The 22,731-nt window shown below is 40.9% G+C and overlaps 3 protein-coding genes across 7 annotated transcripts; 1 reads left to right on the plus strand and 2 right to left on the minus strand.

The window, feature by feature from the left end:
* Nucleotides 1-79: 79 nt before the first annotated feature.
* plgrkt (plasminogen receptor, C-terminal lysine transmembrane protein) lies at nucleotides 80-3,157 on the minus strand. Of its 3 annotated transcripts, none has more exons than XM_085925323.1 (5): nucleotides 2,976-3,099; nucleotides 2,624-2,725; nucleotides 1,038-1,168; nucleotides 743-852; nucleotides 92-656 (listed from the first exon to the last, which is right to left on the minus strand). In XM_085925323.1, exons 2-5 carry the CDS (start codon nucleotides 2,702-2,704, stop codon nucleotides 529-531), a joined length of 450 nt encoding a protein of 149 aa, XP_085781449.1. In that variant the 5' UTR covers nucleotides 2,705-2,725; nucleotides 2,976-3,099; the 3' UTR covers nucleotides 92-528. The 3 variants fall into 3 exon arrangements, with proteins under 3 accessions (XP_085781452.1, XP_085781449.1, XP_085781451.1); XM_085925325.1 differs by having other exon boundaries at nucleotides 93-656; nucleotides 3,012-3,157; XM_085925326.1 differs by lacking the exons at nucleotides 2,624-2,725; nucleotides 2,976-3,099 and adding an exon at nucleotides 2,509-2,605 and having other exon boundaries at nucleotides 80-656.
* On the plus strand, nucleotides 2,543-7,493 carry LOC147048041 (programmed cell death 1 ligand 1-like). Of its 2 annotated transcripts, XM_085925318.1 has the most exons (9): nucleotides 2,543-3,241; nucleotides 3,579-3,639; nucleotides 3,720-3,982; nucleotides 4,065-4,161; nucleotides 4,418-4,684; nucleotides 5,329-5,442; nucleotides 5,587-5,658; nucleotides 6,215-6,337; nucleotides 6,412-7,493. In XM_085925318.1, the coding sequence occupies exons 2-9, from the start codon at nucleotides 3,585-3,587 to the stop codon at nucleotides 6,495-6,497; spliced, it is 1,077 nt and encodes a 358-aa protein (XP_085781444.1). In that variant the 5' UTR covers nucleotides 2,543-3,241; nucleotides 3,579-3,584; the 3' UTR covers nucleotides 6,498-7,493. The 2 variants fall into 2 exon arrangements, with proteins under 2 accessions (XP_085781444.1, XP_085781445.1); XM_085925319.1 differs by lacking the exon at nucleotides 5,329-5,442 and having other exon boundaries at nucleotides 2,554-3,241.
* Nucleotides 5,611-22,707, minus strand: mrrf (mitochondrial ribosome recycling factor). 2 transcript variants are annotated; one of them, XM_085925320.1, is made up of 8 exons: nucleotides 22,581-22,707; nucleotides 20,294-20,467; nucleotides 20,076-20,228; nucleotides 18,091-18,209; nucleotides 14,823-14,914; nucleotides 13,292-13,451; nucleotides 13,135-13,214; nucleotides 5,611-9,121 (listed from the first exon to the last, which is right to left on the minus strand). In XM_085925320.1, exons 2-7 carry the CDS (start codon nucleotides 20,463-20,465, stop codon nucleotides 13,137-13,139), a joined length of 774 nt encoding a protein of 257 aa, XP_085781446.1. In that variant the 5' UTR covers nucleotides 20,466-20,467; nucleotides 22,581-22,707; the 3' UTR covers nucleotides 5,611-9,121; nucleotides 13,135-13,136. The 2 variants fall into 2 exon arrangements, with proteins under 2 accessions (XP_085781446.1, XP_085781447.1); XM_085925321.1 differs by lacking the exon at nucleotides 5,611-9,121 and adding an exon at nucleotides 9,133-12,822.
* Nucleotides 22,708-22,731: the final 24 nt, after the last annotated feature.

Below are 22,731 nucleotides of genomic sequence, written 5' to 3' on the forward strand. Positions count from 1 at the left end.
GTGCTTGAAGTATTATTGAAAGTGTGAGTTGTGAACACTTGTGTTCAAGTGGCATTGGGCCTCATTTCCGCCTCGATGCCACGTTAAATTGTTGAGAAGGATCCGGTTTAATTTTCCATTCAAAAGACATCATAACAAAAAAAGCAGGGTTTTTTTTATATATTACTATTCAAAAAGGTAAACTCATCATTGAACTGAAATACATTTCGTCTTCCATCATGGTCTAATTATGAATAAAAGGTGACACTTTTAACTTTTAATAAAGTTTGATTCGCACCCGGCAGGTTGGAATTTTATGATGTTCTTCACCTAATGAATCTTTAACGCAAGATCAAGTTCAGCACTTGGGTTATTTGCCGCTAATTTCATTTTCGATCATGAAAATCATTAGCGAAAGGCAACGTTCATCAACCGTACCACATTGCATGAAAAAAAAAAAAATGCACTCAAGAATAGCAGTAGGTAACGATAACACAAGCGCGAATGGACGGTTTTACCATTGGATTGTCTTTCTGGAGGACAAGATTATTATCTCTCCAAGAAGGAGGCCAGGTTGCTTTTAGCACGTCGGGCCTTCTCTATGCTATCGAAGGTCGGCGTCCCGTGAGGCAAGTCCAGACGCTCTTTTTCAGACACCATGATACTTTCGGCCTCCCCTAAAAAAAAGCCACGGGAGGGAGAGCGGAATGGAAGCCTTACAAAATATAGCTTGGATGAGGAAAACAAATGGAACCAACCTTACCTCGAATTCGATGAATAAGTGTTCCGTAGGCGCCGTCCATTTGATAGACAAATACAAAGCTGAGTGGCAAGATGGGTGCCAACAAAGCTGGTTTCTTATTTTTTAGGGCACTGGATAAGAAAAAAAAAAAAAGATTTTCACTTGTGACTGCACCCGATTTGTCAACCGCCGGAGCGTTTTGCTGTTATTGGTGGTAAAAGCTAGCGAGTTGTAAAAAATGACATTTTGGGGACGGCATGACGGCGACAGCAGTAAAAGGCCACTGGACAAAAGGCAGGTGCCGTGTGAAACTCACCCCAGCGTTAGGCCGGCGGAGGCCACGAGGAAAAATGTGCCAAAGTATTTGACGAATTCTCTGGAGCGGGCGATCTGCATGGCCATCTGTCGCTCTCTCATCTGGTTCTGTAGCATCATCTGACGCTCCATCTGTGAAAACATGAAGTCAAGGCTCAGTTTAATTGATGATTATTACCAGGTTACCATTTGGTTTGAGGCATCAGTGGTTTTGGACGGTAGCAAACTAGTGAACATTTCTGATTCGCTGTGGATAAATACGGCTAATGTAAAAAATGCTAATGATAACATCAGCCTCCTATTGTGACCGATTGCGGTGTACAGTGGGCAGGAAAACAATGGTGGAAAATCAGAAAGCTTCAGCTGCGATTACGTCAAAGGTGAGTTCTTGTTCACTAAAACTGCACTTGAGATAATATACATAATCAAGCGATATTTTCTTTTACAGCACTTTCAAGAAGCATGCTGTTTCAAATTTTTTTTGGGTGGCGAAGTGGTCCAATCCCTTGCCGAGAGAAAAGGTTCAATTATTCAACCAATTATTCTCATGAGGGCTTTTGACGTCACACGAGGTTTTTAACAAAATACACGACGTCACAAATTCAATTTAAAATCAAAAGTGATGAAAATTTATTTTAACGGAATTGGGGATGAAAATAAATGATTGTAATATTTGTTTTAAAACAAATAAAACTGTTTTGGTATTTTCAGGCAAAATTGAAGGAACAAACACATTTGGCAAAATCCCCAGTGACATATTGAAACTTCTACATCACATTGAAATTGAAGTGTCATCGCTTGGTCAAAGTTATTAAGTGAGTCACATCACCAGTGACATATTGGTTTCAACTTGTACGTCACAATGAAACCCACAACCTCAAAGTATCGCCCTGGTGGCCAGCTGCAAAAGTAGATTCATGCTTTAGAGCATCTGGATCCGAGAAATGAGAAATCTGTTCATGTTCAGCAACCCAAAAAAAAGATTAGTCTTCATTTACTATGTGTACAGCTGGGTTGAGGGGAGAAAAAAAACAACCTAATGTTACCGTGTTGAAAAATTAACACCTGCAATGTAGCTTGTAGCTATCAATAATCCCAGTAAATCATGCTCCAAAAGGATTTTTTTTAAAAAAAAGTAATAAAGTCATGGCAGGAATATTTGTCATTTCAATATGGACGAATTAAACCCATGAATCAAAATACAGTAATTAACTTTGACTTTAAGCATAACACACACACACACACACACACACACACACACACACACACACACACACACACACACACACACACACACACACACACACACACACACACACACAGATGGAATAGCTACGTCAGCTCTTGAGGAAAAACATTGATACTCATAACACAATTATTGTTTGGGTTAGGACTTTTTTTTCTGTTTGCCAGCCAATCGCAGGGCACACTGAGACAAACAATCATCCGCACTCGCACCCACACCGACTTACGTTGTTCCTGTTTACGTTGGCGCCGGACATGGAAAAGTGTGCTTGACTGACTGGTTGCACAGGTTACACAGGGGCTGTTTAACACTACTATAATTGCCATAGCAACAGTTCTCACCTGAAGCCTCGAATTATGCAACATAAACTCTTGCTGTTTAGTCAAGTTTGCGTCCATTGATTTGGAGAGAATAAAACCCATGCTGACGACGTTACAGCTGACCTGGAAGGGAGAAGGAAAAAACAGTGCAGTGGTTACGTGCTCATTTGATGTACTTAAAATGCAATTCTGAATTCTGTCAAACTCTTGTATGACTCGGAATTATCTTAGCTTGACGTCCGTTTTTCATTTTCCAAATGACATGTTTCACTTCCGAGCGACTTTCAGAGTGTTAGCTCCACCTAATTGTACGGGTATTGCAAATATTTCAAAACGCAAACAATAAAATACGACGCGTCATAAAACATCTTACCTTGTTTGACCTTGGAATGTAAGTTTATATACATACTCTGTTATCGAGGAAGGCAGTTGTTTAGACGTCCGTCATTCCGCTCTGGCGTTAACCTATTCTGGTTGTCCTTTCAAAGTAAAAGATTTGATCGTTGCCATGACATGCATTTTCCAAAATAAAGTGACGCCACGGCAATTGTGACAACTATGGGGTGTGGAACGTGCAATAAATGACTTGAACGCTCAGGACTCATTCAGAGTCACACAGACGACAAGTTCACACACAAGGTAGGAGAATTAAGAATTGTTGCTTGCTGGCTTGCTTGATATCCGAAATACAAGTAAACGTAGGTGTAGTTTGGAGATCAAATTGAATACTAATTTGTCTCTAAATTTGTAAAAAAATCGTTTTACTTAAAACCACTTGAGTACAGACAATGTATATTTTCCTGAAGACAATTTTCCAATGTATTGCAGTGAAGAATAAATAAATGATCTAAAATGTTGGATTTTGTTATTTTATTCAAATGCTCTTATTTTTATGAGCAAAAATTAATTTTTGTATTTCTTTTTTCACGAGGACGAGCCTGTTGCTTGTGTGACTCTTATGCTATTCTCTCTACAGCTCTAAATGATCTGGTCCAAAGTTTTTATTTTGCAATTCCTGTTCCAGCCCTGTCTCCAAGGTATTGGAATTGATAATTGATAAGCACTTTTATTCCACAGCAGCCCTATTCAATTTTCTCTCTTGCCTACCTTCCAACAGTCTTGTTAACCACTGATGCCGAACAAGTCTCATACAGTGCCCAAATGGGAGGAGAAGTGCTCATGGGCTGCCACTTCTACCCTTTGTCACCGTATCCCTATGAGGATTTGACGGTGGCTTGGTACTGGATCTCCACGGCTTCGAGCCGCTTGGTGTCCCGCCTAGATAGCGGGCTGGAGAAAGCTTCTCTCCAGCATCCGGACTTCAAGGGTCGGGGCATTCTTCTCACCGAGGAAATTAAAGACGGCCGGGCCATACTGCAGGTCAGGTTCTTATGTGATTTTCATGGAAACATGGAGCTGGAGTATCAGTAGGAGCAGAAATAGAGAAACAGTTTTGTTACAGGTGTCCAGACTTCGCATCAATGACTCGGGAAACTACCAGTGTGTGGTGCGGACGAGGAACGGGGCTGACTATAAAGACATTCAACTATCTGTTACTGGTAAGCAACTCCTTTTTGGAATTTGGATTTAGTTACCATGACGACAGGGGTTGTAGTTATAGGGTAGCAATATCTTGCTGCTCTTTAGCAATTTGGAAATATGGCGCTAATGTATGCGATGGACAAAACTCAACGCAGCTCTGCTTACCTGTTGACTTTGACATCATCGCGGGGGTGTCACTCCGGCGAAGGATGTGATTGTTTCTACATGATGTTTCAACCATTTCGTTGAGAAGACTTCTTTTCATTTTTGCAGCACCTTATAAAACAATCACAAAAACCATTTCCGAGACGGTAACCGGAGGCAAGCTCGTGTTAAGCTGCCGGTCCGAGGGCTACCCGATGTCTACGGTGGCCTGGATGGATGGTCAAGGGCAAAAGCTCAACGCCAGCTCTAGCGTTGTGATGACAGAGGAGGGCCTCTACAGAATCACATCTGGGATAAAGGTGGGATCATCGCAGAAAAACAACTACACCTGCCGCTTTGATAGTAGTTCCTCCTCTGCAACTTTTCTTATTCCAGGTGAGCAGGCACTTTTGAAATTTTCCTCCTCTGCAAATGCCTCTGAAAATTGATTAAAGCTATGATGGGCTAGATCACACATAAATTAGCTTTAATAATAAATAAATAATAGTTCAAATGTGTGTGTAAAATGCCAATATTTCTGAATTGAATTTTCTATTGTATTGTTCAAAAATTATATTTAGCCAAGTTTTGGATCGACTAAATACAATGTAAATTAATTTCACAATATTACCAATTTTATAGTAACAATAAATCAATGAACGATATTTTCAAAGAGTTGAGTGTAAAACATGTTTTTAAGGAACTGAATAAACACGTACATTTCAGTTCAATAATTCTCATTTCAAATAATCAGAAATGAATACAATATATTACGGGACTCTCAACCATGAAAATTCCCAGGGCTAGATTGAAATAGTTTCTGGAAATTCGACAGAATTTCCAAACTGTGACTCGAGACATGAATCAGCGGTTTTAAAATGTATGGGGGAGTAAGAAACTGTGACTGACAAAACTATGGGGAAGTACGAACCCATCATTTGACAGTATGTTCCTTTGTTTCTATTGTGACGACTCACATGAAAAATCACCCCCTGAGAAATCACATGTACTTTTTTTGTTTTTCACTTCTTTTTAAATAGATGAAACCCACAAAACGAAGGAAAACACAAACACTGCAGTAGTAATTAGCACATGTATCGTAATAGTATTTACGATTGTCTTCGTCATAGTGCTAATTCTCTGGTGGCAAAAAGGTATTTGGATGTCTACTTGATGTAATAACACACGACTTTGCTTTTTTTTTTTTTACTAACAGCTAAAATGTAACTTGTTTGCTCATGTTTCTTGTTTAGTGTCAACCTTTATAGTGTTTTCTTTTTATTTGTTTGTTTATTTAGGTCTCTCCAGGAAAGAACAAATAAGATCAAGGAAGCAAAAAGAGGAAGAAGCCATTTCTATTTTTACTGAAGGTAACTGATTTAATTTATAATTCATACAAAAGGCCACTCAATGTGCTTCAAACAACCAAAAGCACCTAAAAAAATAGGCATTTGGAAACAGCTTAAACATTCAAAACCAAAGCAGAAGACAAAAGTAGCTTTCCAAAATAATGACAACTAAATAATACAATTTAAAAACTATATATAACAATAAAGTAAATCTACATAACTAAAACCAGGTGGCTTAGCAAGTACAAAAATTCAGATACACCTTCTTTCCATTTCTTCCTCTTGGCAAGAGACTCTCCACACTTTGCTTTCTGGCCAATGGTAAATATCAAAGTTATAAATAGAATTTGTCATCTCATTTGCATGTTTCACCCGAAAGCTTTTTTAAGTGTGTGGTTGTGAAAAGTCATTTTTAATTGGCTGTAATTTTGCAGCACCCGTTGAATTGTTGCAAAGTTAATAGTCGATGATTGATTGGTTAGTTTAGTACTGCAGTTAATCAGTCTGTGTGTATCTAATGACCAGAAAGATTGAAACCCTAACCCTTGATGGAGATTTATACTTTGGGTGTCTTCAGATTGCAAGGTGAACCAACAGCGGGAGGTTTTGAAAGATCCTCAGGCGGGCAACTCCTCTGAAGCCGAAACCAGATGGAGACGCGGAGCTGCCCGCATGCAGAAATTACTTCGCCGGCTACTTAGTCAGTAAAATTCCTAAGTTGCATTTGTTGCCATCATGACAATGCTGGAAAATAGATCTTGTCCTTGTTTCTAGTGAGCGTCCGCTTGAGGGTCTCCAGGCTTTACTGCCAGACATCAGAGGAAGACAATTCCTCGAGGGCCCCAGATCTTGCAGGATGAGCAAGACGCTGGTGTAATTGTGACATTTTAGCCAAGAGTTCAAGGTTAAAAAGGCGATCTTGGTCGTCTTGACTGATGTAGCTATTTATTTATTTACACAGAGGAACCTCCAAAATTGATAATACTGTAAGGTTTTTTTTTTCTTTCCGTGAAACCTAAACAATTGTGTGGCTGGCCATGCAAAAATTAGGTACATAAATTAGTTGTGGAGTACCTCTGGGTTTGAATCTAGACCCACTACTTTTGTTTTGTTTTTGTCAATTAGTTCTTGAATTTGAATTAGCCCTAATGTCACAATATACACACCTCACAATAGTTTTTTTTAACTTGAAATTAAACTTGACTTTTACTAGAAACCTACATAGTGTTGAAGGCACTGTTAGCACTTTTTTTTTTTTTAGGTACTTCAATGCAGCTCCATTTAGTAAGGTAAAGAACAGACAGATGTGAGAAATAGTATTTAATTGAACTGTTCACATGCACAATGAGATCACTGAAAGTTTTTTTGTCAGTGAGAAACACAGAGTACTGTAGTCTAGTGATATCTGTTACATTTTCTGTCTAGAAAGAAATGATTGATTTCTATTTTAGTTTGAGCTATTTTACCGCAACATTAAAAAAAAAAAAGTCTTATTTTACTGAAAAACTTTTTTTTTTTTTTTAAAGCCAACATAAAAAAAAGCAACTCTTAGAATAATATCAAGATTTAAAATACTTCAGCCTCAACCTCTTTAACAAAGTTATCTTTGTAAGGTTAATACAGTAGCATTATTTGAATATGGCTCCTGTATACCAGGGCGTATTCATAATGGTATATTTGTCAATTTTAATTTCACTCTTAATGACATGGGACCTGAAAGTAATCATCTGTTTAGTATTGTATTCAGACTTGTGTAAGGGCTGGTTCTAAAATCAGCTCACTAGTAATGGATCATTTTGATTTCCTGGGAATGATGTGAACTTCATCACTGGAAAATGAAAACACAAAATAAATTATTTCTAACCTTTTCAAATCATTGTTGATGATTATTGTGAGAAAAGATGGATGGTTAAATGAACATCAATTGCTGTAATTTACACATATAATTGAAGTATTTTGTGCAAGAGCAAGTACGTAGATCTTTTTCTAAAACATTGACGACCCCTACTGGAGGTTTATATAAAATGTCCAAAAAGTCACTAGATGGCGCCATCTACCTGCCCACACCAAGTCAGCACGCACTCTACATGGTTTTCCATATTTTTAATTATGGTGTCAATAAATTAGGTTCACTAATTGGAAAATAAGAAATGCTGATTTATTTTGGGTAGGTTTTATTCAACGATAGCTTTACTATTTTTATAATGCATTTGAAGTTGTATCTTATCACATTAACGCAATCCAGTTTATCATAAAATAAGGAATAAGGACGAATAAGAAGCAAGCAACACCTAAAGGCATCAGACAAACAAAAAAGTTGAATAAATAAAAAAAAAAAACTATTTATAGTATATCTGAAAATAATTGGCTCACAAGTTTATCCCGCGAAACTTTACTGCTTTGTAATTGTATGATTTTTTTTTTTTTGGCATTCACAGACACACACACACACGCGGCCCCCTATTTCCTCTTTTAACCTTAACCTTGCAGACCAAAGGGCTTGGTTTCGTCTTCTGGTAATTAATATTCGCGGCGAGGGGAAGAAAGGAAGCATGAGGAAGCAATTATCCTATGATGATGTAGAGATGTAAATGCACACGAACTAAACACCAAAAGTCATGCACACGCTTCTAAAGTATTTACAACAGAACAGCCTGATGGTCTCCTTCTTCCACTGACCGACTGAATGCATTCAAAAAGGAGTAACTTAAATAGTTGGAATTGAAAAAAACAAAAAATAACAAGTGTGCATTAAAAACTTAAATGCATTAAAAAAAAAAAAAAACATCGGCGCAGCATTCGCCAGTAAAAATGTAAACGATAAATTGTGTCAGACTTGTGATTAAGCAGGTTGATGGCACGGGGTTAAAGTTCACCCCATGATGACTTTCTCACTTAAACCGGTCTGGTTAATTGCCAAGTGATGCAATAGTCAATTGGAAAGTAATAGTCCGCTTTGGGTTGCTTCCTTATTGGCGAGGTCAAATGCGTTTGACCATACCGCCAAAAGCATGTGTCAAGCTAGCAAGCGATGGCGCCCTGTTAGCTGAGCTGCAGCATTTGTTTACAGTGTAGCCATAAGAGCTAAATGTGAAAAAAAAAAATCTGATCATCTGGTCAAATTGACCCAAGTAGTGGGGGTCAGTGGAATTTTGGACCAAAATTGGGTTATTTTTGACCCAGCAAATTTACAAGTGTAATCATTACCCCCCCCCCCGGCCCGGGGGGTCCCTCTGTTTGAGAAGGGCTTAAAGTGTAGCGTGTGTGCTGCAGTCATGGAAACGTAAAGAGTGTAAGGTTCACGCCGGGGGTGGCAATGTGTCAATTGGAAGCAAAAAAAAAAAAAAGAGTAAGGCACACTTGCTTGCTTGTCTTCTTCAGTGTGCATCCATGCAGGCTGTGACCCGGGCGCTGCCTGGTAATTGAGATCAGATGAGTGGCAGCAAACGCTGGGCGACCTGGCTTCTCCGGGACCCGCGCTAACCTGGAAGCATTTATTTTATGGAAAAAGATGTTTAGTTAAAATGCGGCCCAACCCCTCTAATGACTCTGCTCTCCTGGCTGTGTGATGGATACGACACACACACACACACACACACACACACACACACACACACACACACACACACACACACACACACACACACACACACACACACACACACACACACACACACACACACACACACACACACACACACACACACACACACACACACACACACACACAATCATGCCTCCATCACCAGCCCAAGTGATGGATATGACTGGTGAAAGCTCTGAACGCCACTTCCTGAGTTCTCCACTTCCTTCCTCGCAGGTCCCGCTCAGTCAAGCCGAGCCGGGTTTCATTTTTGACTCGGGCTGGATTGGATTGCAGATTAACAGGCTTCCTGTCCGATGGCTTGGACCGTGTTCATCTGCTTTATTTATGAGCGGGAGATGATGCTATGGAGGATGAACTGCAACAGGTTTGACTGATGGCATTTCAAATGACTTGAAAAAAATTTGTCATTTTGCCAGAAACAAATCTACCGCTAGCCAGAAGCTGAGCTACACTGTTTTTGTTTACGGACTCGTGCGGTTGTAGTACTCAGTGGTAACCCAGATAATCGTCCAATGGTAATAAAAACAAACCTCAAACCGATTTTTATGCGGGCAAACTAGTTTTGAAAGGACATCAAGGAAGAAAAGTGTTCAGGGGGAAATTGGACACTAATACAGTTGACCGCTGCAACATATTTTTTTTTTATATTTCGTATAAGCCTCATGAGGGGGAGGGGGGGGTCTTCCTAAAAACCACAAACGGCTCCCACGGGGGACAAGATTCTGACTTTAGACATAAAAGATGTAATTTGAGTCTATTGTCATCAGGGTCCACGCTGCACTTCTCATCTTCTACACTGCTGGAAGCCCTTGATTACACTCTCCTGTAGGGTGGGGTGGGGGGTATCTGGGGGGGGGGGGGGTCCTTTTAGTCTCACAGAGATAGCGACAGGGAGGGCACCGCTCGCCACTCACTTCAGATCAGGCCGCGGGAGGAAATGGTGACGGACGTAAAGCTAAATATGTAATTCCTCCCATGCCGCTAATCATTTGAGATTGAGCCACTTTAGACTGAGGAAGGCTTTGTTCACGTCGGAGAAGCGGGAGGTGCGTGGAAGCACGTCAAAGGGAAGGGGGGGGGGGGTTTACTCAGTGGATGCACGTTCCGCTCCATCCAAATGGCTCGCAGACCAGACAGACAGGAGCAATTCTGGGAATGACTGACATGCCGATTACGGCGGAAGGAAACGCTATTAGTTTACCTGATGATTAGGATATCCAACTTCCTCCTTAAGAAGAATCTAAGTAAGCTTCAGAAAGAGCGTCCACCTGTAGTGGAAGAAGGGGGGGGGGGGCTTGCATATGTCTAACCGCACCAGAGCAAGGCCTCACACCACCCGAGCTCAGCCAATTACATTTATAAATATTAATAAGGCCGTGTAAGCTGACTGGAAAGGTCAGAGATCTCCTTAAGAACATCAGAATCATTTCAATTGAATTTGCATAAGCAGCCATTTTACGCTGCACGCGTTGTCCCCTTGGAGAGCTTTATTTCATATTCATGCGCTGATTGGCGCCTCAATGATATCTTCACACACTCTTTCGCACTCCAGAGGTGATGAGGGGAAAGGGGGGGATATGTGTGTGCGTGTCTTGGAGCACGCTGGTGTCATGCTACTCTCAGATATGTAAGAAAGAAATCAGCATAGAGAAGTACAGATGAGAGGATGATGGGGAATGCAACAACACCAGCACAAATTGCACTTTATCTCTCGACTTGCATTTTAACCTGATCTATTTTGTCGTACAGTATCTGCACGACACAAGTGAAATGTTCAGAATTGGTTGTCATACCCAGGCCTATGTATGCCGGCATCCAAGAAAACTAAACGGAGCTTCTGCTTACTTTTTTGAATTTGATTTGACAGCAGAGGTCATTGCTTGAAAATGGCTCTGGAGTTTTGTCAAGCGGAGCTGGTCATGTCATTGGCGGAGATGTTTGTTGATGATGTAAATGAGCCAAATTGTGACATCACATTTTGTCAAAACAGTTGACCTACTTTTCATTATTATGGGGAAAAAGTTGCACATAGCATTATTTTCTGTCTAAAGGCAGACTTCATACATCTTGTCAAATTGTGCAGGTGTACCTATTGAAGTGGCCACTTGTGTACACTATGATTTGTTAACTTTTCCACCCCCAAAGTTAGCACGTCACATTTATCACAGCCCCGTGTGGTTATCTTTCCTTCTGTGCACCAAACGCAAACAAAAGACCCTGCTATCAAATCCTCCAAAAGTTTACTGAGCTAATTTAGATTTGTATATTTTTCTGCGGTAGGGCCAAAGGACACGCCGCAACTTCTATAAAGACGGAAGGCGCGTACGCACGCATGAGCCGAGAAGGCGGTATGCTGTTTTGTGGTAAACATACCCAAAAAAAAAACTCTTTCACTTGATAAATGTCAAGCGAAATGAAGCTATCAGCTGAAAGCAATTTCCTCACGCTTGGCCAGCGTTTGTTGCGCCAGAGACTTGGAGATTTTCAGCCCTCCATCGATCATGAAGCCTCTGTTGCAGGCCAAGGTACACAATGCCCCCCAAAATTGCTGACATCTGGACACGGAATGGCCCGGAGAACGCCGCCATTTCCACGCGAGGCCGCCGGCGTCCCTTTCACAGGCAAAACTCGTGTTTATCCAACGACTCTGTTCTGTTTAGCCCGTTAAAACGGAACCGCGCCGAAGGACGCGGGCCGGCTTCATTGTAACATCTTTTAGCAAACGCTCGATAGCGTAAAAATTGGTGAAACCGTTGGACTGCGCCCAAAATAAATATAAAGACAAAACCACAGGAAGAGGAAAACAGAAGTCTATGCTAATGGTTTTGCTCCCATTCATACAATCCAACCACTATAAGAGTACCATACTATTTTTTTTTTTTTAAGTGTAGCTATTTCAGAACAAAGACAATATTAAAAGCTTTCCTCCCACCCTAATGGACCATTGTGGTGCCGACAGTCAGATCCGCGCACACAGGAAAAGTCCATTATCACTCAAACTAATGGAGGAGGAGAAGGAGGGGGAATTCGACTTCAAACTGAAAGTGGAGAAAAAGAAAATAAGAGCCATCACGCACGCACAAACACGCACTACAAAGTGGTTTGGCTTAAATAGAGTCCATCAATAATCATTTAAAGGAGAGAAGACATGTGGTCAATGCTAGACATGCATACCCATTTTCAATCTTGAATGTGAAGCAAATGTTTAGCAACTGGTTGACAATGTTGTCTGCTTTTGCCACCGGGACAAAAAAAGCAAAAAAAAAAAAAAAGCCAGTTGACATTTAGAGGAGTGAGCTTGTTTTATCCAAATAGACAGCCCTTGTGGCTAGAGGCTATAATGAGGAGGAAGCCCACAAATGCCATTAAAAAGTCATTCCTACCTAGTCCTGTATTTATTTGAAGACGGTAAAAGGAGGCAAGAGGGATGCTTTTTCTTCGCCAGTGATGTGGCGACAAAGTCGAAAACATCTTAGGGTGTAATTACACAACGACTTGGTAAACAAGGAACACATAAGAGAGAACGATTGATAATGATGTAATATTCATGCTAGGCCAGTGGTTGGCGTAAAGAATTCCTGACAAAAAAAAAAAAAAAAGTCCAAAATTAGTCCTAAAACTGAAAAGTCAATCGGAGAATGAACGACAGAGATGGTCGAAAAAGTTTTGGCTAGAAGCATGCTGGTCTCCCACGACACCAAGTGAGGATATTCAGAGGTCGAGTGGCTACTTATGCTGCACTAGCTCGCTCATAACGAGCTGGCTACTCATGTCGAGGAGTTGTTCTTACTATGCCATTCCCGCTCTTTTCGTGTTGCTGTCGAATATCAACGCAATGTGTATTAAATATTAAAATAACAAATCTAAATGCTGCACGTGTGTCTCCTCACATTCAACCGAGTAGCTCCTTGGTCTTCGCTGCGAGCTGTTTGTCAATGTCCGCCGCGATATTGTCGGCCATCTGCTGAATCTGTCGGTAAAAAAAAAAAACAGAAGCGACAGTCTGGCTGCTGATAAAGAAAAACCTCTTTGGTTCTTCCTCCGTACCTGTTTCTCGACGAGTCGGATGGTGTCCTCCGATTGTCCCTCCTTTGCTTTTTTCACTTGCGTCACGGCGTTTGAACGCACTCTCCTCAGAGAGTCTTTGGCCTTGTTGCTGAACTGCTTGGCCGTCTTAGCGAGGTTTTCTCTGTGCTCGCGTGTCACTCTGCCAAGGGAGTAGACCCAAAAACATAAAAAAAAAATGGGAACAAAACAAACAGCAAAGTTTAATCGCTGGCACACAAGTACACATTTAAAAGCCGCATTCAACTTTCTGGTCTTGTGATGATATTAAACAGGCTAATCGTTTCCCAGAGTAGCAGTAAGCCAACCTCCATAAATAATTGCACGTAAAAGAAATCCGAGGAAAATCGCAGGTCGACCAATTTATTGAGTGCTATTCAAATTGTCATTTAAAAAGTCCTTGTGTCGATGCAAATGAACCAACTTGCCTTTGATTATACCTTGAAAACAAACACGGAACAAAGTGTTAAAAACCAGGTTGTTATTAGCGAAAAGTTGCTCGCCTCTATTTTACAAACAATCCCTCCCCTAGATTTCACTTCAGAACTGAAACCTTCATCAACCCGCCAACTTTTTGTAATCACCCCGCTTGTTTTAATCACTCGCCATTCTTTTGTCCCTAATTGGCGTTTTCTAGCCCGCTGGACTATTTGCAAACAATCCACGAGTAGCATCTATTTACTGCAAACAATACGCTCTAATTGCTGATTCCACTGCAAATCAACGGGCGCCTTCTTCTTCTCTTTGCAAATGCAAATGGGTGCTCGGGAGCGTGCCGGGGCTGATTGGAGGGGCTGGGAGGCTGCCTTTTGGGGGGGGGGGGGGGTCCATCAGACTAACACCTGCTGCTGAGACGGCGGCTAGAACCGCCAGGAAACACGCATGTACATAAACAAGCGGACTGGCTTTGCATCTTATATGCAAATATGCACAGTAAAAAAAAAAGAGCAACTGTATGAAAAGACTCAAATTAGGGACGTGGAACATATGACAAAACGATGTTGGTTCTTGTGCCAAGAGTTAATACAATATCATTTTAGAAGAAATTTTGAAAACATGACAGCTTGTTATGCAAAATATTATCAGCAGCTCCTTATTAACACTGCCATTATAACAAAAAGAATTCTACCACTTTTTTTTTTTTTTCAGACCGATACCACCACTGGTACTCAAATACACCGATACCAAGTGCAGATACCACTGGTATTTTTACACCTAAAATTCCCTCCCTCAAAAAACAACCGTAAATAATATTATTATTAATATTATATAGAATAAAAATATTCTTCTAATTTCTAACTACCAATTGTAAAAATGACCGTAAAAGTGTCGCGGGTACCGATACCGTGAACTAAAACTAGTATCGGTATCCCTAAAAAGAATTGCAGTCAAGATTTTCACATGCCTGAAGGAAGAGCTGACGGAGGACCGCAAACCAGTGAAACAACTGGGAAAGTCTTTGTTTGTGCATCCGTGTGCACGCATGTGTGTGTTTGTGTAAGAAGAGACTCACTTAGGAACAGGCACCTTGATGATTGTCCCGTCCACCTCGGGGTTGAGGTTCATGCTACTCTCTCTCAGGGCACGGGCTGCTGCTGAGGTAGCCTGAGGCCACACACACACACACACACACACAAAAAAACAAGAACACACACACACACACACACACACACACACACACACGAGAAAGTCGAGGTGAAAAAAAGGAAAAATCAAAGCTCCAAGCAACGGCAGGTAGTGGTCTTTCTTCAGCTGGCAGTCATTAAGGTGTTCTGTATGCTGTGCGTGTGCGGCTGCTGCCCGGACACTGTGGAAGTGCCTTGGGCCACTGTCAGCGCCCGGTCCTGTGGGACGGGGCTGAGAGGTTGCAGGGCAGGCCGCTGACCCCCAATGACCCTACAAGAGAGCCTGCTTGCGACATACACTCACAAATGAGTGTTTGCGCCACATTTTCATTTTTATTTTTAAAAGATAATCATTTTGAAAGTCATCTCCAAATTTGGTTTCTGGGGGAGTGCAATTAAATAAATCTTTTCCAATAGAAAGAAATTCAGAACATTTTTTTACTTTATGGGGAAATATCATTTTTTTTAATCATTTTTAAAGTCATCTCCCAATTTGGTTTCTGGGGGAGTGCAATTAAATAAATTTTAAAAGTGAAATTATTTTTTCCAATAGAAAAAAATTCAGACATTTTTCTGAACTTTTTGGGGGAAATATCAATTTTTTGTCTATTTACCTTGCTAATTAACATGTTTTACTCTTAAATTGTGACTTTTTATTAAACAATAAAACAACTTCCCTCTCATAAAATGGGTACGCTTTATTAAGTTGCAATTCTTAATATCCCCATTCAATTATATTTTTGGGGGAGTGTAAAATCACAAATTTAATCTCATAAAATTAAGACTATATTCTGATTAAAATTTTCCTCATAATAGCTTTACTTGAGTCTCATACTTGATTCTTGTACGGCAACAATTGTATTTGTAGGAATATTCTCAGATCTGACTTTATTTGATTTTCTCAGTGTGGCCAAAATACACATGAGCGTTCACACAATTAGCTTCCTTCATCATGTGATCCATGCATTGAATGAATCATTCCGTATGAAATCACCAGCGGCTCTTGTTGCTCATTCTTCTCTACCTGTTGCGGCTGCATTATTGCCAATTTAACGTGTGCGCTCACTTGAAGCTGAGTTCGTCCACTGATTAGTCTTGTGATCAAAACTGTGGCCAGAGAGAGAGAGAGAGAGAAAGATCTTTCTTGGAATGGCCTCATTAATGTCTCGCTGATTGGACATCAGATAGCCGTAAAATCTGCCATCATCCAGCATGACATTAGGAGGTAAGTAGTCCAAAAACGCAATCTTGACCAAGATCATTTGGACACAAAAGAGGCTTTACTGACAGATTGCAAACATCTTACCAGATGCTGCACTTTGCATACAGGAGAAAAGAAAAAAAAAAAATCACAATTTAGCTGCATGACAATTCCCTAGGCTGAGCATTCCAAAGAGTTTTAAAAATGCATAAAAAAAAGTGCATATCCGTTTTATTGTTTTGTTTTTTTTAAGCCTCCCTTCTCTCCTTCTGCTGTTTTCCACTGAGGGTGGAGAAAAAGAAATGGTGAGATGAAAGGAGCGTATTTGTGTGCATTGAATGAATTCATTCAGCTCTTGTTTCTTTTTCTCCGCTGAAAGGGCCCAGAGAGCAAAGACCTCTGCTTGCTCTCTCGGAGCGTCAAGTGATAGATTTGACTCCTACCTATATTTGAGTTGTTCTCTGCATCGTATTCATCACCTCTTCCGTTGCTCGTGACGGCCAAACCGGAATTTTTCAGGCCAGGTTCTCGTTAATATGGAAGTAGGGGGGGGGGGGGGGGATTACGCTGAAGTTTCACATCAAAGCCAAGAAGTGAGCGGAAAGGAATGCGGACTTGCCGTCTTCCTGCGAGCGCTCGGTTGATGCTCACCTACACGGGCCTGCTGCTTCTTAATGAATGACTGGAAAACAATTGAAGGGCATCTGGAAGGCCCGGTAATGGATAGGCATCATTATAAGCCTATTAGCTCCGGCCACAACGGCCTCACCTCTCTTGTGCGACGTCGTGTATGTGCTGGGAGCGCGCGTGTGGTCTGCGGTTAGAGTCGCTGTGAAGAAACACTTACCAGAGGACCACTGGCCCGGGGGCACTTCTGGCTAAAAATGAAAAGTTCCCCCCAAATTCAATTCCGCACCCCCGCTACTTGACATCTTATCCCCTTGGCTTGCTGGCTATGTTGATGTGAGATGAGGTTTAGGTCAGGGTTTTCATATTTTCTGCCATGATAAGTGATTCCCACTCACTGATGTGGCGTGAGGTCATCGGGTAGGCTCCGTAGCCACCTAGTCTTCGCATTAAGCTCGTCTCTAAATTGAGTTGTTTCACTTCAACATACTTCATTAAAACCAATGTACTACTTTCTTGTTAAATCTTTGAAGAGATGGCACAAGAAAAGTCGAAAGAGGATAATTTGTCAGCTCCGTTTCAAGGTTAGATTGCTAAATGTTGCTATTTTAATTGTTGGATTGTTGTCAAGGAGTTTTATGTAGAAGAACAGGGAATACATGATTGTGTAATGTCTTAATTGTACTAAAAACAAAATAAAAAAAAAAGAAAAACAAAAAGAGCTTTGACTTTCCGGACCACCAGTTTGGAAAAGTCTGGACAATACAAGCCTACTGGAAGAATTAGAGCTGTGATTTGTACAGTGTTGTATCAGTGAAGAAGGAAACCCGGTTCGGGACAAAAAAAAAAAAAAAAAAACAAGAAAAATAATCCATTCCTTCCTAACCTGGGGGTAAAATGAGGTCATTTCCCATTCGGTGACAACATACACACAGACGTATCTACATATCCGCACACACACACACACACAGTTCAAGTTCTTGGTGCTATCTTTCACTCCAGAACAAAGGGCTCCTCCAGCGATCCATCAATTAGCATACGAGACCAAGTTGGCGTGAGACGCTAAGGTCGGGTTTCATTTATGTCGGCTCTGGCTCCACTTCAAGCCTCACATGAATCCCTCCGCCAAGAAGCAAAGAACCAAGACCGGAGGTACTTTTGCAACTGCAGTTTGTTTGTTTGTGAGTCAGTGGGCTTGCACAGAAACTACTTCAGAAATTTCCAAGGAACGTTTTGGAGTACTAGCACATGTGCTTTGGAAGCATTTGGTGCAAATCTGGAGAATTAAGAATTTTTTGTCTTTGTTGGTTTGTGAATGATGGTCTTACCTCAGGGTAGCTGCTCATATTGATCATAATGAGTTGAGGGGATTTCATGGAGACTTGGCCCAGTTGGTTGAGCGGGAACTTCCCATCTGGTGTTGACACCACAATGTGGTCCAAGGCTCCTTAACATGTAAAGATTTATCATGTCAACATGATTACTTTCTTTCTCACAGTGAAAAAAACAACAACAACATTTATGTTCTTCACAATGTACGATATAAAAATGGGTTTGAGAATACTTCACAAGGATTTATCTAGTCAGATAGTGACCAAATATGATTGCAAAAAAAATATTTTGTGTTATTTTTATGAGCACCTTTCCTTTCTTCTGTGATGAGAGAAGCAAAGGTGTGTTGACCTCGACCCCCCCACCCCTCCACCCATTCCCCCCTTTGCCTTCCATCTGGCTAACCTCAGACGCGGTTGTTTCCTTCTCTTGCACCTCTGCCTTACATCACTCTGTGCCTGCTTAGGCTGCGGAGGTTGCAACTTATGACACGGCTGGTGGTGTGTGAAAAAATAAATAGTTATTTTCTTGATGGGATTATTTCATTGTTGGATTATCAATAGTCAGATCTCGAAAATATGGAGAATGGAAAGATGGGTCAGAGGGTTTCTTAATCCCTAGTTGTGACCTTCAGCCTGTCCGTCTTTGTTACTTGTGCCTTGACAATGTGCACCTACGCATCTGCTAGCAATTAGGTCGGCCAGACAGGCGGCCATTTTTTTTTTTTTTTTACCGAGAGAGGCAGAGGTAAGAGATCGGGGCAAGGAGAATATCAAAAGTTGCAACCATATTACTTAACGTGAGAAACATGATGATATATTTAAAAAAATAAATAAACGGGTTCACCTTTTGACAAGAACAATGAAGGGCCAAGAGATTAATTCACTCATTTATCAAATTGAATACACGGTTTTGATTTCAGTTTGTCCACTTGAAAGTATCCATTAGTAAATTGGCTATTTATGGAATAAAACCATGACATATTATTATTCATTCCCTTGTCTAACTTTTACCCAATAGATCTTTTTTTTTTTCTACATGAAAAAGATCCTAACTGAAAAGAAAGATGGAAAATATCACAGGAATAACACTGAAATATGATAAACACACACACACAAAAAAAATCTGGGATACAGATGTAGTGGGCAAAAAGTGAAGTAACTGACTGAAGGATGACCAAGTCAAACTAATCCAGGAAGATGCTACATGGAAGCTTCCCTGGCAACCGAGCTCTGACCGCAACAACCCCGCGGATGTTCTACCTCCATCCATCTCTGGCTTTCTACACACTTTCATACATTTAGATCCACACTTACTCTTGATTAAACCCAGATGAGGAAATTTGTGCAAAACACACACACGCGGACGCTCGTACAACTGACGTCATTCCCATTCCAACATCTCATCCCTGCTGTCAGACCTAAATCCTGCTGCCTCCCCGGATTACCGTGCAGCTGGACAGAAGAGAGGCGGACGGACAGATGGATGGATGGAGGCGGGGATGGATGCCGAGGAAGCAGATGGAAATAAGCGTTCTTTGTGCTTGTAATTGAAATAGTTTGAGCCAGAACATGAAAAAGAGGAAGGCTGGTCAGGAGAAGGACAAATATGATCTTGGGATCATATGAACATAAAACACAACCCTGAGGAATTGACCATATAAGGATTTTTATGCATTTAATGCTATTATTATCATCATAGGTAGTCCTTAGCTGAATAGAACACGCTTCTTCCGCCCATTTCATCCCCCTATGACCCTCATTCCAAACTAAGCTACCATCTTTCCAGGCCGGAGGCACTGGGGTCACGACCTGGATGTAGTTGGGGAAATCATGGTCAAAGTGGGGTCAAGGTAAGGTCACAAGGGGCGAGGCACGATGCAAACAAGGCGCGTGTGGATTTTGATGGATAAATCTGGTTTAGGTTTAAGCAGATGAAATAGCTGGTATGTTTGTATTAAATTGAGAATATGAGATAATACCGGGCGACGTTCTGATGCTGAGGTTGCGCGTGAAGTCATCTTTGAGCGCATTGACGACAGCCGCCATGTCTTCCTTCACTTCTTCCAGACTGATGATGTCTTCCACCAGAGCGGCGCTAATATTCACCTTGGCCGCTTGTCCTTTTGTCTTGGCTAGGAAAAGGATGATAAAGAAGGGTCGGCGGGAGACATGGCACGTGAGTCACCTCCACACTAACCTTTGGCTTTCTTGGTGGCATAGAGGCGGACGCACGCAGCGGGCTGGGACGGAGCGTCAGGGAAGAACGTCGGGGAGCTGAGCTTTGCGGGGACCACCGGGGCACATCTGAGACGTCGCGCCAGGGACTGACACAGCAACGGACGCAGTCGGCTCAAATGATTCACAGCCATTGCTGACATAAAAAGAAAAACATAACATTACAAATTGAAATATTTTAATATTTATATCGTTTTCCAAACCTAAACCATTATTTTTACAATTTAGTTATTTTTTATGTGATGTATTTAAAAATGTTTTGTAATGGAAGATTGCCTATTGATAAAAAAGTGGGCCTAAGTATAAATCAGAAATTATCCTTAAATGTGTGTTTTATTTTTTATATGTATTAAAATGTATCCATGATATAGAGTATCTAATCTCACTTTATTTAAAATAGACTATACAAACATTTAAGCCTACGTTGACTAATTAAGTATTAAGTAAATAGATTAAATATGTGTTTGACAAAATTCCTAAAAATGTAGAGTTTGACTTATTTTTTTGCGTGATCAAATTTGAGGAGTAGTCAGTCTCATGTTAGGCTATTACTGTAAAACAACGGTAATAGCCAATATCAGCCAGTAGGAGGTGGGCACACATCTTGTACCACTAGTCCGAATCACACATTCAGTGCTGATGTTTGGGAATTCCTAAAGGGGAACCTCTTCCACACCATACACCAGAGCAGCCCCTCTGACTTTATTATGGACTCACCACCTCCCACCTTGCAGACTATGAACTGTGCCGCTGAACCTTAGCGTGCACGCAAGTACAGACAAACTCCGGACTAACAAAAGACCGCAGACACAAACACACTAAATCCTGTCTTTCAATGTCACTGGCTGTGAAGAAGGTTCTTTGAGCTTCAAGGGTAGAAGCATACCACAGCGTTGGACTCAAAACAAAATGTGGTTTAATACCGCTACCGTAAATGGGGTGTTAAAAACAAAAGTCAGTGGAGAGCATACCTCCGACAAGGACGCACTGTTAAAACATTTGGAACAAACAGCAGTTTCTGCAATTGGCAGAACACGAGACCTGCCGAAGGGGGAATCTAAAATGGAACACTGTATTTGACTATCCGATAAACTTTTATACTTAAGCACTCAAATATGGAGCCTCATAAATTCCATTTCCAGAAAAAGGTTGCTTGAGAGCCATCCCTTGGCCACCCCAGATGAAACTTTCTAGAGCCGCCACTGTTTTATTTTGTTTTGTTTTATTCTTCAATAAAAGAGGCCCAGCTTGTTATTGCCACGAAAATCACAAACCAAATCTATGAGGCACACGTCCAGAGATGATCTGATATCCAAATATGGTCAGGGTAGACCACCACTACATCCCATGTCAAACTCCTCCCCAGGCTTTCAAAATCTGGCATGCAGACTCTCCCGACAAGCTGATATGATCTGACCCAACTGTGGTAGAGCAGATCGGCTTTGATGAGGGATGCTGACGGAACTCCTTGGAGGGGAAGTCAAGCAGAAAACGTGGCGCACAGGTGGTCAGTGGGATACTGTAACATCACGTCCTCCAGATGCAGCTGTACTCAAACACACTTTTCTACAGCAGCAAAGCAGCCGGTGAGCCCGCATGAGGTCTCCTTTGTACGCTTTAGTGTGAACAAAAAAAATTATATCTGATCATGCTCTTCCTGGTTTAATCTCATCTGCATCAAACAATAAACAAGACTCAACACAATATTTGTAATACTATGTAAATTAAATTTTATGCCATGTCACAATTATACAAAGTTACTTCTTCAATTGATAGCAACAACTAATCATACATACACCACAGTGATTGGACATGGTGACCACTGTAATAAAATGTCATCCATTTTTTTTTTCAAAAAATTGAAAAGTATAGTAACATAGGACATGAATTATTTTGACGAATCTGACCTAATGATTAAAATGTAAGTCACGTGACATCCATTTAATTCAGACTGCCCACACGTAAGAATTAATATATCAATATAATTCAAATGTCACACTTGAATCATATTTAACACAAGATACAGTATTGTAATATATAAAGACGTTCTTACGTGTTTTAAGAAATAGGTTAAGTTTATTAAAAGTGTGAAGGTCGGCGTGTTGAAGACATTTCCCGCCTCTTTATCGACTCATAACACGTCGGTAACTCAGAAACAATCAAAAGAAACACGGTGAATCCGAACATAAAAGAATAACACTGTTAAAAAGACAAATAGTACGTTAAAATATACAAATAATCGCACTTACTCTGACAATTCTTCACGTGAGCATGTTACAGGCAAGCGGTGCTTGACATTTTACGTCATCTTCCCTCGACGCGTCTTGGAGATGTGTCGCTTGAAATGCTTTACAGAGTGTGTCAGATGGACGGGAACCCTCCTATCGCGAAGAACTTTGC

This window comes from Syngnathus leptorhynchus, chromosome 12 (assembly GCF_054491065.1).
Source record: "Syngnathus leptorhynchus isolate UIUO chromosome 12, UIUO_Slep, whole genome shotgun sequence".
NCBI lineage: Eukaryota > Metazoa > Chordata > Actinopteri > Syngnathiformes > Syngnathidae > Syngnathus > Syngnathus leptorhynchus.

What these genes read in the sequence shown, in the direction of transcription:
- LOC147048041 (XM_085925318.1), top strand. Translation starts at nt 3,585, where the DNA reads ATGATCTGGTCCAAAGTTTTTATTTTGCAATTCCTGTTCCAGCCCTGT. An exon ending in ACGGCCGGGCCATACTGCAG is followed by an intron (nt 3,983 to 4,064) that starts GTCAGGTTCTTA and finishes GTTTTGTTACAG; the next exon opens with GTGTCCAGACTTCGCATCAA. An exon ending in CATTCAACTATCTGTTACTG is followed by an intron (nt 4,162 to 4,417) that starts GTAAGCAACTCC and finishes TCATTTTTGCAG; the next exon opens with CACCTTATAAAACAATCACA.
- mrrf (XM_085925320.1), bottom strand. Translation starts at nt 20,465, where the DNA reads ATGGCTGTGAATCATTTGAGCCGACTGCGTCCGTTGCTGTGTCAGTCC. An exon ending in ATATGAGCAGCTACCCTGAG is followed by an intron (nt 14,915 to 18,090) that starts GTAAGACCATCA and finishes GTGTGGCCTCAG; the next exon opens with GCTACCTCAGCAGCAGCCCG. An exon ending in TCCGACTCGTCGAGAAACAG is followed by an intron (nt 13,215 to 13,291) that starts GTACGGAGGAAG and finishes TTTTACCGACAG; the next exon opens with ATTCAGCAGATGGCCGACAA.
- plgrkt (XM_085925323.1), bottom strand. Translation starts at nt 2,704, where the DNA reads ATGGGTTTTATTCTCTCCAAATCAATGGACGCAAACTTGACTAAACAG. An exon ending in TCCGCCGGCCTAACGCTGGG is followed by an intron (nt 853 to 1,037) that starts GTGAGTTTCACA and finishes TTTCTTATCCAG; the next exon opens with TGCCCTAAAAAATAAGAAAC. An exon ending in ACTTATTCATCGAATTCGAG is followed by an intron (nt 657 to 742) that starts GTAAGGTTGGTT and finishes GCTTTTTTTTAG; the next exon opens with GGGAGGCCGAAAGTATCATG.